Genomic DNA, 15,339 nt, shown 5'->3' with positions numbered 1-15,339 from the left:
ACAGCTGGAGGCTGACTATGTTTGTACACGTTAACGTAGTCCCCTGTCAGCTATTCCAGAAGTTCTCTAAGTTTAAGTGAGAGAGGCTGCTTTAAGAAAACGCATTTTCCTATTTCATACTGCTAGGCAGGCCTGTGTCACAGTGGTAGGTAATGGTTCTCACTGAATTCCAGACTGTTCTTTGAAACAGAGTATAAAAAATAATCCTGAAAAGCACTCAGAACAAAAGAGAAGCAGAACAGACTGGGGCTAATCTGCCAAGACTCAGAGGAAAAAAACCTTTTCCTGCCACAAAGAACATTATTGTTCCTATTAAGTATTTAATTTTGCATGCATTTAAACTAATCTGCCTTAAAGTCTGATTAAAGGCTGATATCCACATAGGTACTTTTGTTAAATCTTATTAATGAATCTTCATTGCATTGGTTTTCATGTAGGCTTTGTCACTAAGTACTCAAACTTAAAATTCATTTGCTCTAAGCTAGGAAACTTTTGTGCGCATGGGTTTCTTTTCCAAAGATAACAAAAATTAGGCAAGTGTCACTATGTGGTGCATCTCCCTGGTAGGGAATCAAGTCAAGGACATCCCCACCAATATTAGATTAATTTCTTCTTTGTGGAGTTGCCATTACTATATGCAAGCTGTTATTAACAGATACCTACTTACACAGTACTTTTAATTATTTCCTCCAATGATTACACACACTTACACAGTTGCACTCACTACCCAGTGAGGAGATGGAGAGAGCTGACATACTCCAGTATTTGCTGCAGCACACCAGTTTGGCATATTCATTATAAAAGAAACTGAGAAAAGAGAAACTCCTTCAAGTTCAGGCTGTCACTTGCAACTTCTTCTCCCAGTATTACAAATTATATTTAAAGAAGTGTATGGTTGTCTTGAAAGCAAGTGGAAAACTGACTTTTTATTGAGCCAAACTCAGTTCATAAAGATAGTATGCTTGACAGCCCTGAACCATCTGTATAATTGCGTCTCTGTGTAATTTCTTTGGTTATATGGAGTATAAATCAGGAAAAAAATTTGCAGGGTAACACAGTTTAATCGTAGTGTAGTTTAGCCCATAAGAGGATGAAGCATCTGAAATCTCCAAAGCGTACTGACCTGGTATATTTTTACCCTGTGTGGTATTGTTGCTTGGAGAAGTTCCTTGGTGCTAAAAATAATCATTTCTACACAGTTTTCCATCTCCAAGGTTACAAAATCTTTTTAACCTCAGCATAATTAAGATTATACCTACAGGATATATTTTTAGCGTGTTAAATTTTGTGTGATGCAATGTTGTTCCAGCAGACACAGCTGAGTTTAGCGGAAATCTGCTCAATGTGAGAAGGAACAGTAAAAGTGAAATCAGAAAATTCTACAGACAGTTGTTTCCTTTTGTGGCCTTTAGCATTGGTTCAAACTTTTCCTTATTGACACTCAGGTCTTTAAAGACCAGCTATCAATTTAGTGAAAGAAGCTCCATGTAAACCTTAAATATGAAATTTATAATCTGTTTTTAAGAGGTTGGAAATTTTACTTTCCTTAACAGGCTTGAAACCAGAATTATTTGCTGAATTAGGTTTTTAGATTATTTTCTTTCTTCAAAGTCTTTTAAGTAGTAGACTGAAAATTATTAAGTGAATGAAACTGTTGTTCCTCTCAGTTCAGATAGTTTCACAAAAGGCTGAAAACATGAATTTTCTTGTTTGCATGTTGTATTTTAATGTTTAATTATTTAATTCCTAAGGGCTAGGCCATATGAAGGCCTTTGATGCAGATAAGAGAACTACTATGCTGAAAGTATGACAGTAAGACTGTGGCATGTGTCAAATAATTGTCCTGCAGAGTTTTTAAATTAATATCTGCTTACAAATTATTCTCTTCATCTGTCATTAGTTATTCATCCCTGGCAGAGCCTTGCTGGGTGCAGTACTGGCAGGGAATGAGCTTGGAGGCAGCAGCCTGGAGTTCTGCATCCCTTCTGGAGCAGGGCTGGTCCTTCTCCAGCCTTGGCACCCTCCTCACTCAGTGTCACCCAAGGATGCCAACGACCATATGAGCTTTCTGTTCCATGAACTGCAGTTCCCACTGGTTCCCACTGGAAATACCACCAGCAGAATCTTACTAGGTTATTAATTCCTTATTCCAAATGGAGGGATTGTGCTTGGGAAAGAACAGTACAGCACAAATAATCATGTCTGACCTGAAATGAAACTGATTCTAGAGTCTGATACTTTGTAACTGAACTGGTTGAGGTGCTGAACTTGTTAGAAAAGGAAACTGAATTAGTTTCCTTGGAGAAGCAATTCTCCAGGAATTCCTTAAAAACACAGTCAAGCATATTTGTCTACTCCTTCATAAATCTTTTCAGTTGGGAATATTTTTCAGACCTAAATCTTTCCTTCTCCATACTTAACCACAGATTTTCATCCTCCTTGTATCTTCCTTTTTTCCAAGGGTGCTTGGGAGAAATACTGAAATAACTACTTCATATATACCATTAGAATACTGAGAAACTGAAATAACTATTGTAGAAAATAATTTATTAAACAAAATATATTATATTAAATCAGCTATTGATGGTCTCATAGACAGGCAGGTTGAGGGTTTGAAGAGTTAATGATTTAATGACAGAATGATAGATGCTACAATATTTAACTTCAGAAAAAATATTCTCAATTTTAAAAGACTCAACCATCTGATGGTGCTGTGAGATGTAGAAAAGCTACTCCTAGAACTGAGACTGTTGGATACAAATATACCTACACATTTAAGCAGGTGAAGACACTTGAGAGATTAAATGGAAAAACAGTAACGGTACTAATGATAGTTCAAACTGGATGCCGAGTTGTAGCTCTGTTCACGGAGAAAATGGGTGGAGGCTGCTTCCTGAGTGCCAAATGATAAAAGCGTATGTTTTGGTAGATAAGCAGCTCAAGGAGAAAAAGGTACATGTGATTTTAAATTATATGGGCATATTTAGTAGAGAGGGTAGGTCTGTATCTTCAGTGCAGAGCTAGACTGGATAAGGAATGCAGTGCTGAATTAATCACTTTGAGTTGGTGGTGGAAAAGGAAGTCCACTGAGAGGAAGAGAAACTATAATGCAGTAGATATAAAAGAATCTATGGATCCCAAACTGATTGTTAATATATGCACAAATTCTCTATTTCATAAAATTAAAAATTAATTTCCCGATTTAGGATTGAGAATGAAGCTTGGTGCAGCTGGAAACAAGGAGGCTAATCTTTTCCCAAAATGTATAAATCAATGAAGTACATAAAAATTGTTTTGCTTTTAACATAGTTACTTTCCTGATAATTCAAAGAGAATAGAAATGTGGTGAAGACTTTTGTATAAAGCAAAAATATTAGAACTTCTGGAGGTAATAAATGTCCATCACCTGTATACTGAGGCACATCACTTTCTAACATTCAGGATGACTTTCAGTCTCTGTCCTTTCTCTCTGCTTTTGTCAGTCTATTGATCTGTGAAACTAAAAAAAGAGAACATGAAACCTCCCAGGGACTAAATAAAGATGACCACACCAAAATACTTGTATCCAAAGGCATGTAAGGCATACATAAATCCATATGGAAAAAAATTTTGTAGTAAGAATCTGAAAGCAAGTCTGAAAATATCTGAGAACTAGCATCCCTATAGATAGTTCTCTGTGTTGCTCATTGACACATATAAACTCAGTGCAAGCATGTATTGAAATGAGGTGGGGTTAAAGAGCACAGCAGGTTTTTACAGCTGCAAAGATTTAGGGCTTTCTCTTTCAGTGAGGGATAGTAAATAGTCCAGCACAAACTGGTGCCTAATTGTTTCCCTCAGAAAAGCCTTCTTTCCATAGTGCTGTTGGGAGAATGTCATGCTTCTAGAACATAGTAAAGCAGGTGGGCTGAATTATCATGGATGTATTTATGGCTATGGTTAACAAACATATGCAAATTAGAGATGCTGGAGATTTTAAGATATGTCCCTTTTCACCACTGTCTTCAGATAGTCCCTCTGGGTGGATGCCACTGTGATTCCATGATCCTCTTCTGTTATCGCCTGAGTGACATCTGATGGACAGTGTGTCTGTGTGCTGCCACTGGTTTTCCTCTGTGAATGCTCATTTATTAAAGAACAAATCACTTAACAGAGAGTGAGTGGGTAGTGGGTAGTCAGGCTGAATTCAGAAATTGAAAAAGCAGTTACTTTAAAATTATGCTTTTTCATTTGATGCATGTTTCCACATTTTGTCTACTTTTATGCCTTTGAAGAAATATAAAAATGAGTGACCTAATCTGGTCTAAAAATGTACAGTCCTTTTTGGAAAGTATTTGCTTTGAGGCGATTTGGATGGTTATTTTTGTCTGAGCTACCAATGTGTTGCATGATAAGTCAAGATTTAGCAGGACAAGAATGAATTTTGGTCACAGATGAGCTACTAGCAGAACTGTTTCTTCAATCTTAAGATAGCAATGATTCAAGGCCCATAGACACACTGCTCATTTATTTTTCATATTTTCTTTATGTAATTTACTAAGGTTGGGAGGGGATCTGAAGTTCTGTTTGAGCAACTGGTACTCACTGTCTTCCCTTTTCAGTCCATGTTATATTTATCACTGATTTTTCTGGTACTACTTCTTTCCTTGCTTTTTTCTTGTTATATCCTCCTAGAGCTTTGAGGGTATTTTTTTCTATGTTTTTCTTTTCTATGTTTTCTTAACACTTATTTTAATAAAATGTGTGCATTGGTGGCCCCATAACATTAAAAGTGAGACTTAAGAGAGAAAGGTGGCTGTCAGCTGCTCCTGAGACCTCTGACCTGTGTATCCAGGGAGGGGCTCCCTGCTTTGTGGGACCATCAGAAAGCTGAGATTTTTTGCTTTGGTAAGTCTTTAATAGGAATTGCCTGCCATTCTTGTTATATAAAGCAATACTACCAGATACTAACCATATCTATACTATGTCTATATAGTATATATCTATACACTCATATCTATACCATATCAGATACAAACCAGATACATACCAGATGCAAACCATAAGAATAAAAGAACAAAGGAAATACCACCAGTACTAGTGTATTTGCTAAAAAAAACCCCAATAATGATAAATTTGCCTAGCTCTATTCCCAGTTGTTTGGAAGGAAAAAGAAGAATTCTGTTGCCAGAATTCTGTGCTGTATAAATATGATGACTGTGATCTGATAGGCAGATTTACAGGGCAGGATTTGCCTACATTCAGAACTCTGATGGTTTTATTAAAATTCCCAAGCAAATTTAAGAGCCTCTGGCATTTGTTTCAGAATATTTACAGATGACATGGATAAACTATCAGGTGCAGGAAGTAACCTAAACAGAAGGAGGGACTGTTTTCTTAACTAGGTACATGGGTAATGAACAATAATAATGAATGTGAGCTTTTTAGGATATGCAGGTTTTTTACACTAAGTTTTAGAGCTTATAAAGATTAACTCATTTTACTTTTAGTATGTTGATGTGTCTCTGTAATAATAAATAAAGGTAGTGATAGACTTTAATGATATTATGAGATAATAGCATTGAAAGTATATTAAACCTATAGAATATGGTATTGCAAGTCTGTTATGGTGTTATACCTAACAGATAATTTGATAAGGAGCATGTAAACTAGACTGGGATTTTAAGGTGTTAGAGAATAGGCCTTTGATACTGCTCCTTTCAAATGACATTTCAGTGCTCATTCAGGATGCTTTTGTTATTCTGAGGCTAAAAGTGTGAAAACTTGCTTGTGTGTGTTTTGCTGAAGTTTTGTGGACTGTAAACAATAATGGTGTTAACTTGTTTCCTTTGTTTTGTAAAAATACAATTCATCTTCAACAGCTGTTACTGTTGAACAGGATCAAACCTATGTAAAACTGATTCATCTCTATGAACCAAAAAAAAACACTTTTTCTTTTGCCAGTTTCAATGAACATCATTACTTCTCTGTTACCAATTTTGTAACTGTCACTCAAAACCACTAAATATCTGTTTAACAGCTTGGCCTGTAGAAGTGTCATCTGATCCCTATATCACAAAAATAATAAGTAGAGATGGGCAAAGGCTATGAAACTTTTATGTGAATGGAGAAGAAAACAGCCAGCACTGATGATGACAGAATAGTGGTTGAATAACAGATAAGCTAGATGGTTGGCACTTCAAAATCAAATGGCATTGAGATCTCTGAGGAAATTACATTAAAGTGGAAGAGGAACCGACAATACAGATAAGGTCTGATGCAAAAAAACAGCAAAGAAGTGAAATGGACTTGTACTAGGGCTGAACAATGGAGATGATAGTAATGTTTACTGATAATTTAAAAAAAAAAAAAAAAAAACCAAACAAGCAAAAAAAAACCGTGCAGGACAAATGCAGTGAAAAAGTTGGTATCTTAGAGATGATATACAGGTTTTGGGTTACGAGATCTGAATATTGATACAGAGACAGCATAATGGTATCCTCTGAGAAAAGGGTTGCAAATATTTAAAACAAGACAAGGAACTTAAGTCATTTTTATAGATAATGCACTTCATAACTTTAAGGCTAAGGAACAATAGTTGTTTGCAGCAAGATGAAGCTGAAGATCATCTCGTCTTTTTACCTCAATACCAAAATAATTTTTCCTTTTTCAGAGAACTGTATTCTTTAAATACAGTCCACAGAGACAAATACTGTAAAGTTTGTAGCTTGTTTGTGTGTTTCTTGAGGAGTCATCCAAGAGGTTTCCTTTTCACAAAGGAAGTGTTTTGAGTATTTAAAACAAGCATTTGAACTTCAGATATTCCAGAGAAACCTGGAGATGTAGGTAGGACTTGGCCTACTGTGTTGGGAAAACTGGCAGGTACTGGGGAAGTCTGAGGTGACTGCAATGTAAGAAGAGTGGGTCAAGAAGCTGAAAACTGTAAAAAATTAAAAATAATCTTGGCATCATTAGCGTTTTTGTTTATTTCTTATTCTAATGTTTGGCCCCTCTTTTCTGTGTTTGCTTGCAGAAGTGAGCCCTAATCACTTGGATCAATGTCCCTTTGTAGAGAATTTGATCCCTCCGGTCCCAGCAACTTAATATATTCACTGTCTTTCTGTAGACAGTGTTTATCAGCTGTTACAGAGGTGCTGGGGCTGGAGAGCCAGGTACCTGCTGCCCCTCTGCCCAGGGCTGCTGATGGGTAGGTTGTAACAGGAGCCAGTACACTGTGACTTAGCATCTAGGAAAGCCTGAGGAATGTCCAGGCTGTGTTTACACACAAACTTTTTTGAAGCTGCTACTCTCTACTCTGTTACCTAAACAGAGTGATATGTAGTCATCTAAATACACACCCTCAGGCCATGCCCCTAAGCATGACTTGGATATCATTCTTGAGATTGGTCATGGAATGGACAGCAAGCTAAAGTCTGGAGGTTTGTTCCCAGGCTCCCTGACTCTCTTATCCTAAGGCCGTTTCCTTCCTTCATCTCAGAGCCAAGAGGTTCTGGCCCTGGATTCCAGAGTTAGTGCCTCGGTTCCTCTGTCTCCTGTTTGTTGGCAATGGAGCTCAGTGCTCACTCACTCTTGCTCTTTTTCTGGGTCCCAAAGTCAGCATACCTCATCTGCCAAAAAGCAAATTTTAGATGTCTATGAAGTCTCATGTTTTTAGACATACATAAACATAATTGTGTAAATTTAGAGTAGCTAGATGATTGAGACGAAGCTCTTACTATGGCTTGGAAGAAGATAGTTATATTTTAATGTATTTTGTTCCTTTAAAGTTGCAGAGGATGCTTGTCTTTGTCCTAAGAGAAGAAGAGGAAGAAATGTAACACTCCTCTGTGTTGCTGTTCTTACTCCCTGTTCGAGATGTCTGTAATCTACATACTGAGCTCCCTGGTTTCCTCTTTTTTTTTATTTCTGTCTTCAAGCTTCCTCCTAGCAGAGTCTGGGGCCTTATCTGAGTACAAATGCCTGCCTCTGGGACTACTCTTTTTCCTTACTTTGTTTTCTTATGGAAATGACGATGACATGGAATCTGCTTTTGTCCTTTGCTGGTTTGTGGACTGCGGGTCGGAGTTTTGTCCAAAAGCAAGAGGATCAGCAGGCAGAAACAAATTGTTCTGGCAATTCTGTATCTGACCCTCTATGGAGAAGGAAGTCTACATTTCATGTCACTCAAGCCTACAAAGTCCAACCTTTTCCTACTCTGTCACAGCCAAAAAGCCAGAGGTTTTTTATCACAGTTTCTTGCACCTAAACGGAATGGCTGCAAAATAGCATGCAAGGTCAGTCTGCAAAACTTGTTTATACACTTGTTTATCAGTCCACCACCTGAAGTACATCCTCTTAAACTCAGAAAGCTGTTTGCCACAGCTCTGTGAAGGACTTTAATCTTTTCACATGTAGAAATCTATAACTGTCTGCCACAGTTCAGACCAGCCCTTACACTACAGGTAAGAACTTCATCTTATGTTTCATGGTCACTGACTAATGATGGCTCATCCTTCCCCATAAAGGTTTCATCTGTCTCAGTTTGAAGCTAAACTTCTGCAGACAAAGAAAAAAAAAAAAAAAAACCAAAACCAACTGTCATTGACAAACGTCTAAAAGAATTTCTTGTAGTTTGTCAGGTACATACACAATTTTAAAGGGTATGAAATCAGGTCAGTTTGAGCATCCAAAAGAGGCATTAGACATGGCTTGGAGTAATGTCTCTCAGGGGAGACCTGTAGACATTTTCCACCTGTTATCTAGCTGTAGAACCACAGCCATCTGAAAATCAGCCCTAAATCCCAACTACGTGTTTTTTAAAACTGCCTTGCAGTGGCATTTATTTAATTTAATCCATAGCATTTTTTATAGAACCATTTTGTTTGCTACAATGACACTCTACCAGCAGATATGCTTAGCTGAATTCAGTGTTTGACTGGTACATAAGTGATAGTAATTTTATCAGTCTTAAAAAAAAAAAAAAAAAAAAAAAAAAAAAAAAGAAAGTAAATGGTATTTCTTACAGATAAATCTCTGCAGTTTCTATGTACTACATTGAATACTTTCAAAGTTGTATTTCTCCACTGAGCAACACTCTTATTCTTATAATAATTGGTGTCAAGGTGACCAACGCATTTACTTCCACCATGCTAAACTCTTAAAATGTTGGGCAATTATCACTGGAGGAAAAGTCAATTCTCTCTTACTTGCACTGCCCATCCCAGTTTTTCTGAATAAGATGACAAACTCTTAATGTCCACTTTCAACTTTGTTGAAACACTTCTCCCTGAGCTTTTGAGCCAAAGATTACAATAATTGAGAAGGAATTTTACTCACTAAAACCTTAATTATTCAGATTGTTTTATTTTGTAGATCCCTATTTTCCTGTTCCCAGGAAGATTATAAACAGCAGTGTTTGTCTTGTCAGATTGCAGTAATACAGGCTAGGTCAATGTTTGTGAAGGATAAAGAACTGGTCTTTGTTTGAGATGGGGCTGCAGTAATGGAAGAGATTTGCAGCTCCATGTGCAAATGTAGTTCCTCAGCATCGGAACTCTGCTTTTCCTGCCTCTCCTCATGGCAAGATCTCTGAAAGCTGGTGGTGGGCACGGAACTAGATGTTGTCCAGGTGCAGGGCAGCATGTGCACTTTTCTGACCACAAAGAGAAGCCTCTGGGAGCAGGAGGGTGAGATGGTAAAAGCGATGCTTCTGAGAACAGATCAGGCATCACTGGCAGGGCATGGCTGCACAGGCAGGGCATGGCTGCTGGCTACAGGTGATGGTAACCTGTGCTGCAGTGTCTTCACCCTCTGGGTGACCAGCAAGGAAGGCTGGTGGGGAGGGGGAAGAGCCACAGTGGCTGATAAGTTGGTGGCTGCCACTCTGAGAGGGAAGTGAAAAACACAGGGAGGAAACTGCTTTTGGAGGCTGGTAGATCTGTAGGATGGAGAGACATGTGGTGCCTGAAAATGCCCTGAATGTCAGAGACTATAAAGAAAAGTTGAGTCTCCTCCAGCACTGTCTTGTGTTTCTCGTTTCTGAGAAGTCAGACTGAGAGGTGTGCAGGAGCTCAGCAGGGATAAAAGGAGGGAAGTGGGTTTGATGGTGGTGTTCCATCAAGGCCTTCCTGCCAAGTTGTCAAAAATGTGCACCTTCCTAAAGTTCTGCAGGAGGTGCAGCTAGAGGTGTGAGTTCATTCTATACGGCAGGAGCGTGCAGGAGGTGACTTTATCATCAGTTGCTGCAAATTTCTCTCCCTCCATTGTTTTTTGGGGTTTTTGTTTTTTGTTTGTTTGGTTTTGGGGTTTTGTGTTTTTTCCGTGAGCTGGCCCTCATATCTGGAAAGGAAGGTCATCTCTTCTCAGGGTGGTTCTTATCTTTGTGTTACTTCAGTAGTGTGAAGGGTTATATGCCCCATCTTACGCACCCTTAAAAGAAATAAATACCATCTCTTTGCAGCCACAATGACATCTCCACCCCCTCGGAGCCAGCGATCCAACCGTGGTTCAGTCCGCGGCCCCAGCCGCAGCGGTGGCCGTTCCCTCGGCTACCCACAGCCAGCTCTGCCCGGCCCGTCGGAGGACCCCCGGGCGCTGGTAACGCGGCAGCTCTAAGGTAATTCGTGCTGTAAGGAAAGCAGGGGGTCAGCCTGTAAGTTAGATGGATTGAGTCATGTAGAGTTAAACTAACCCCTCCCACAGCCATGGACCACTAAAGCGCCCATTTTCATGAGCACCTCTCAGTGAGGCAGCTCAGAGCCGGCAGAGGCTGAGAGAGGAAGGGGGTGGGGGGGAGAGAGAAGGAGGAGGGAGCGAGCACCGGCACTGATGGACGAGCCAAAGGGTAAGGAGAGAAGCGAACCGCTGGCATCCAAAAGCGGTCCCGACCCCCGGGGCGGGGGGGAGGCAGGGCTCGGGGGGCGCCCACGGGCTGGCGTCAGCCGGCGCTCGGGAGACGCTGTCCTTGCTCCTGAGGAGCTCCTTCAGTCGGAAGGGAGCTGCGGCTGCGGCATCCGCGGGCGGCCTGTCCCCCTCCTCTGCGCCCGCCGGGTGCTGCCGGCGGTGGGCGAAGGCTCCGCGGCAGAGGGGCTGGCCTGGGTGGGTGCCGCTTTGCCGCAGTGTCCCTCCGGATGGCATCAGATCCAAGCCTTTGGACTACTGGCCGTTTCTGAAGGGACGATGTTCAACTTGTGACTGGGGTGGCCGGGAGGGGATGCTCGGGGGAGGCCGCGGGCAGCCGGACGAGAGGGGGAGAGCGGAGGCTCCGCGGCGGCGTGTGGCAGAAGTTTGGCGGCGTCAGTGCGAGGGATTCCCTTCCTTCCTCCCACCCTCACTCCCTCCCTCCCTCCCGCTCCACGCATGAAAGGAGCCGGCGGTGTGACCCCCCGGCTGCAGCCCGCGGAGGCCGGGGCCAAGCCCCCCACTCGCCGAGAACCGCGCTCCTAGGAAGGGGGAAAAAAAAAAAAAAAAAAAAAAAAAAAAAAAAAAAAAAAAGGCAAAAAGTCGTTGGAAGTCTTGGCTATTAGGAAATTGCGGTGGAAAGTGCTTGCTCTGAGGCTGAAGCGTTGGAAGAATTGCTGTGCTGGGTGCGAGGGGCTCTCGGTGGGCGGACTTGGGGCCAAAGCCGTTTCAGGAGAGCGCAAGGAAGAGGTGGATTCCTCGTTTGGCACCCTGGCAAGCCTGCTCTCCTCAGCTGCGGTGGCAGGGATCGGGGGAGAGACTCGGCGTTACCTGGAGATGCTTGTTGTACAGTAATTTTTCTACGACATTCGTCTTGTACCAGGGTTTGCCTTGTATCATCAGCTGGCACGGTGCACGTAGCAGCGCTACTCACACAACGCTGTCACACACAACATTTCCTAGTTTAGTATCAGCTTTTGTCTATCTCGGTGTCTTACCCTCTGTTTACAGCAACTTCTGCAATCCTGTCATTTCTATGCTGCTGACAGTGCTAGGCCTTGTGGAGCTTTTAAATACAAAGCAGGAACTCAAACAAATAGGCAAGAACCAGGAAACTGGGAAAAGACAGGGGCAATTGGGTGAGAAGCTTAGGGAGAACAGTCTCCACAATTTTGGTAGCTTCTTGTTCAGTACCATGTGGAAATCTCTAATTTATCAATCTTACAACAACAGGGAGGCAAAGATGATTTTTTTTTTTTCTTGGGATAAATAAAGTGGGAAACTAGACCTCTCCAAGTTTTTTACTTTGTAGAATGTAATAAATGGCATTTGAGTAGAAAAAACATTTTCTCAGTCTGACGTACATAAAAATCTAAAGCACAGACTGACAGCAGGAGAATATAGTTTAGTCATTAGTTTATACAGTCATGCATGAAGTTGGAAATTTTGAAATAGCTTGCTTCTGCTGAGCAGGGAGATAAGAATAGCTTTGAAAAGTTTCATTCCAAAAATGAAATGTAATGCACGAAAGGAGATGCCTTTCCCAGTGAGGTGAGGAATCACAGGGAAGAAACTTAGATGATGAGAAGTGTTTTAGCAAAGAGGACCAAACAAACTTTCTTTTAGAAAGCAAGATTTTAAAGAGAGAGAAGGAAACTGAAGAAAACTGACAGTGCTCAGGCTAATCGCTGATGGTACTTTGATGGGCTGACCTGCAAATTGTCTTGCAAGTGCCTAATGAAAACTGCGATGAATAGCAAGAAACCACATTTTGTTTGTGTGGGAAAAGAAAACACGAGGCAGTGTTTTTGAAAACGCCTCTGGCAGCAATCAATAGGTTCAACACTGAGGAGTTCAGGACAGGCAGAATCTATCAGCTAGCAGGAAAGTCTCCACCCTGAAATGAGGCATGAATGCACACCAAGGGCACGTTCTTTCCTCAGAAAGGAACTATTAAGGGAGTGTTTTGGTGAGAGTCCTGTTTCCTGGGAGTCTTGGCCACAGGGACTGTAACAAATGGGTTTGAAATGCTACTCGCCAGTTCTAGGAAACCTCTATTTTAAGTACTTACGCTCTCAGATCTGCCTTCAAATTTGGATCAGTATGATAACACAGTCAAGGAAGAAATTCTGCTATAGAGCAACAGATTATGTCAGTGATCAGTATGACTACCTTCTTGGGCAGAAAGCATAATACAGTCTGAAAAATATGTTACTGGAAATGTATGTGGAGAGCTTCAGTCTGAGGAAAGCATGATGCTGATCTCATGCAGACCACAATAAAGAGCAGTAAACATTCTAAAATATATAGATTTTTCCATAGGAGGTAGTAAACTGAACAAGAGGTAGTAACTGGTTTGGAGAGTGGTGAATTAGTTACTGTTGTTGATAGCTGTTCTCTATGGACCAGTGATTGTTCCCTGATGGAGAAAAATAAGGAAAGGAACGTGAACAGAAAAGGTGAATTTAAGGAATACAGCACCCCAAAATCAAGAGTGAGGGTGACAGGCTAATGAATTCAGACAGTAAAAGCAGCAAATAGAAGTTAGCACAAGTAAATGGAAAGGATGTGGAGAAAGGGGAAACAGAGAACATCTGATAGAAAACACAGGCTGTAAATTGTGGAAGATTAGATTTTCTCCCTGACTTCTTTACTTTCTCTAAATCAAGTTAGCAGGACCAAGTACAATTCAAAGGAGATATTCTGCATGTCTCATGAACTAAATGCATATCTAGCAAATTCAAAATCTGTACAGAGGTGGAGAGGGTAAGATTTTAATGGTGATGTAGAAAAGAAGCCAACAGAAGTGTTGGTTAAATTATTTTCCAAATTATAGGGGAGGGGGGAATAAATTCTCAAGAAGGGCTATTGCAGGGAAGTATTATGACTGAGTAGCCTGGTTTTTAGATTAACATTTTTTTGGAAAACAAAATCTTAAAACAATTTGAATTTAATGTGCCAAACACCTACAGAGAAGATCCATGCTCAATTATGTTAATATTCAGCAAACTAGAGTAGAACACCAGGGTTCCCCCAGGCAACGGAAAGGACATTACTGTTGACACAATATACCAGTAATACGACGGTGGGTAGCCTAGAGAGCTATTGCCAATTTAGTTCTATTTAAATTACAGGATAGATCTCCTAAATAATCAAGTTTTAGTAGCCAGTTTGCTAATATTCTTTTATTTTTATAAAGACATAAGATTTCTCAAAGTACGTTTCAGAATAATGTTGTAGAAATGGATAGCACTGTCAAAATGGTAACTGGAATGAGTGCATTGCAAAGGAAATTACTTATCTCAGATGGAAGCAAACCTGTGAGTTCATGTGGTTCTCTCAAGCAAGCATATTAATTTGATTCCTAGAAGACAGATAGCTCTACCTGCAAGAGGCTGCAGGAACAATGTCAAGGAATATGTTGCTTTTGTTTCCAGAACTCAGATAGAGAATGATAGGGAGGATCAGGGGGAGTATTTCAATTACTGATAGGCCTGCTTGTTTGTCCTTGGTTTCTTGAAGGTTTTTTTTGTTTACAAAGTAAGTCAGCTGACTTAAGAAAATAGATGTCAAACAAGCATACTGTGATTCTCATTTAGAAAAGACAAGCTATATTACCTAACAAATATTCACTACTAGCATCTTTTTCGTTTATCTCTTCAAATGAGCTGGAGGCTTATTGAAATTCTAGGCAAAAAAAAATTCTTAAAAAATGAGTGAATATTGAATAAATCTGAGCTCTAACTTAAAGGACCTGACTTTCCTGATAGTTATGGACCACCTCACAAAAGGGGAACTGGGAGAACTCATTTTTCTTATTGGTATTTTGTAGACACAGAGTGGATAATGAGTGTCGGACTGGAAAGGCAACTGGTTGTTAATCTGATCTGTTTTCCAGCTAATTATTTGCTCTTGCTTTACTTTTAGAGATGACAAATGTGGTTGAAAATGGTAAATTAATATCTCCCATGTTTAAAATTCTCCACAGCAGTAGATGTATTTCCAATGGTGTTCTCATCTTACAAAAGTGTCCCTATTACTCTCCAGCAAAGAAAGAACTAAGGAATTAAGACCTGGATAAGAACATACCTCAAAAACAGTTCTCAAAGGAAATCATCATTAAACAGCTGTGTTTTCAGAGGTATTCTGCAAGAGAGGCCTGATGGCATTAGACGTTTTTCAATAATGATCTAAAAATTATAAAATCATTGCTGATTTACAGATGGAGTTTGTCAGTGCTCGGAGGACCAGTACAAATACCAATTAAGTCAGAGGAAAAAGTCTAAGGAAGCCAAGAGTGGTTGGAAACATAAAGAGCAAATAATAGGCTTCAAGCCAAGCTTGTAAAAGCACAGTTAATGCAAGTTTGGGAGGAAAAATGGACATTCAGATTCTGAATAGACTAGAAAGATTTTCAGATAATGTTTTCTGGAAAAAATATTCTGAGGTGTGGGTATGTGA

At 40.2% G+C, this 15,339-nt stretch overlaps 1 protein-coding gene across 3 annotated transcripts in view; it reads left to right on the top strand.

Annotated features, from left to right (window-relative positions):
* Nucleotides 1–10,438: 10,438 nt before the first annotated feature.
* ENTPD1 (ectonucleoside triphosphate diphosphohydrolase 1) overlaps nt 10,439–15,339 on the top strand; it is a 35,519-nt gene continuing 30,618 nt past the window's right edge. The window contains exon 1 of one of the 3 annotated variants that reach the window (XM_071748607.1): nt 10,439–10,594. Coding sequence is in view for 1 of the 3 variants with exons in the window: in XM_071748606.1 (XP_071604707.1) it covers nt 10,807–10,822 (16 nt within the window). In the remaining 2 variants the exon portion in view is untranslated. Of the gene's footprint in view, nt 10,595–10,682; nt 10,823–15,339 lie in introns of those variants that run through there. The other 2 variants (XM_071748606.1, XM_071748605.1) reach the window with 2 other exon arrangements.

Source organism: Heliangelus exortis, chromosome 7, assembly GCF_036169615.1.
Source record: "Heliangelus exortis chromosome 7, bHelExo1.hap1, whole genome shotgun sequence".
NCBI classification, from domain to species: Eukaryota; Metazoa; Chordata; class Aves; order Apodiformes; family Trochilidae; genus Heliangelus; species Heliangelus exortis.
Note: the sequence above shows the minus strand (reverse complement) of the source record. Positions and strands in the feature narration are given on the sequence as shown.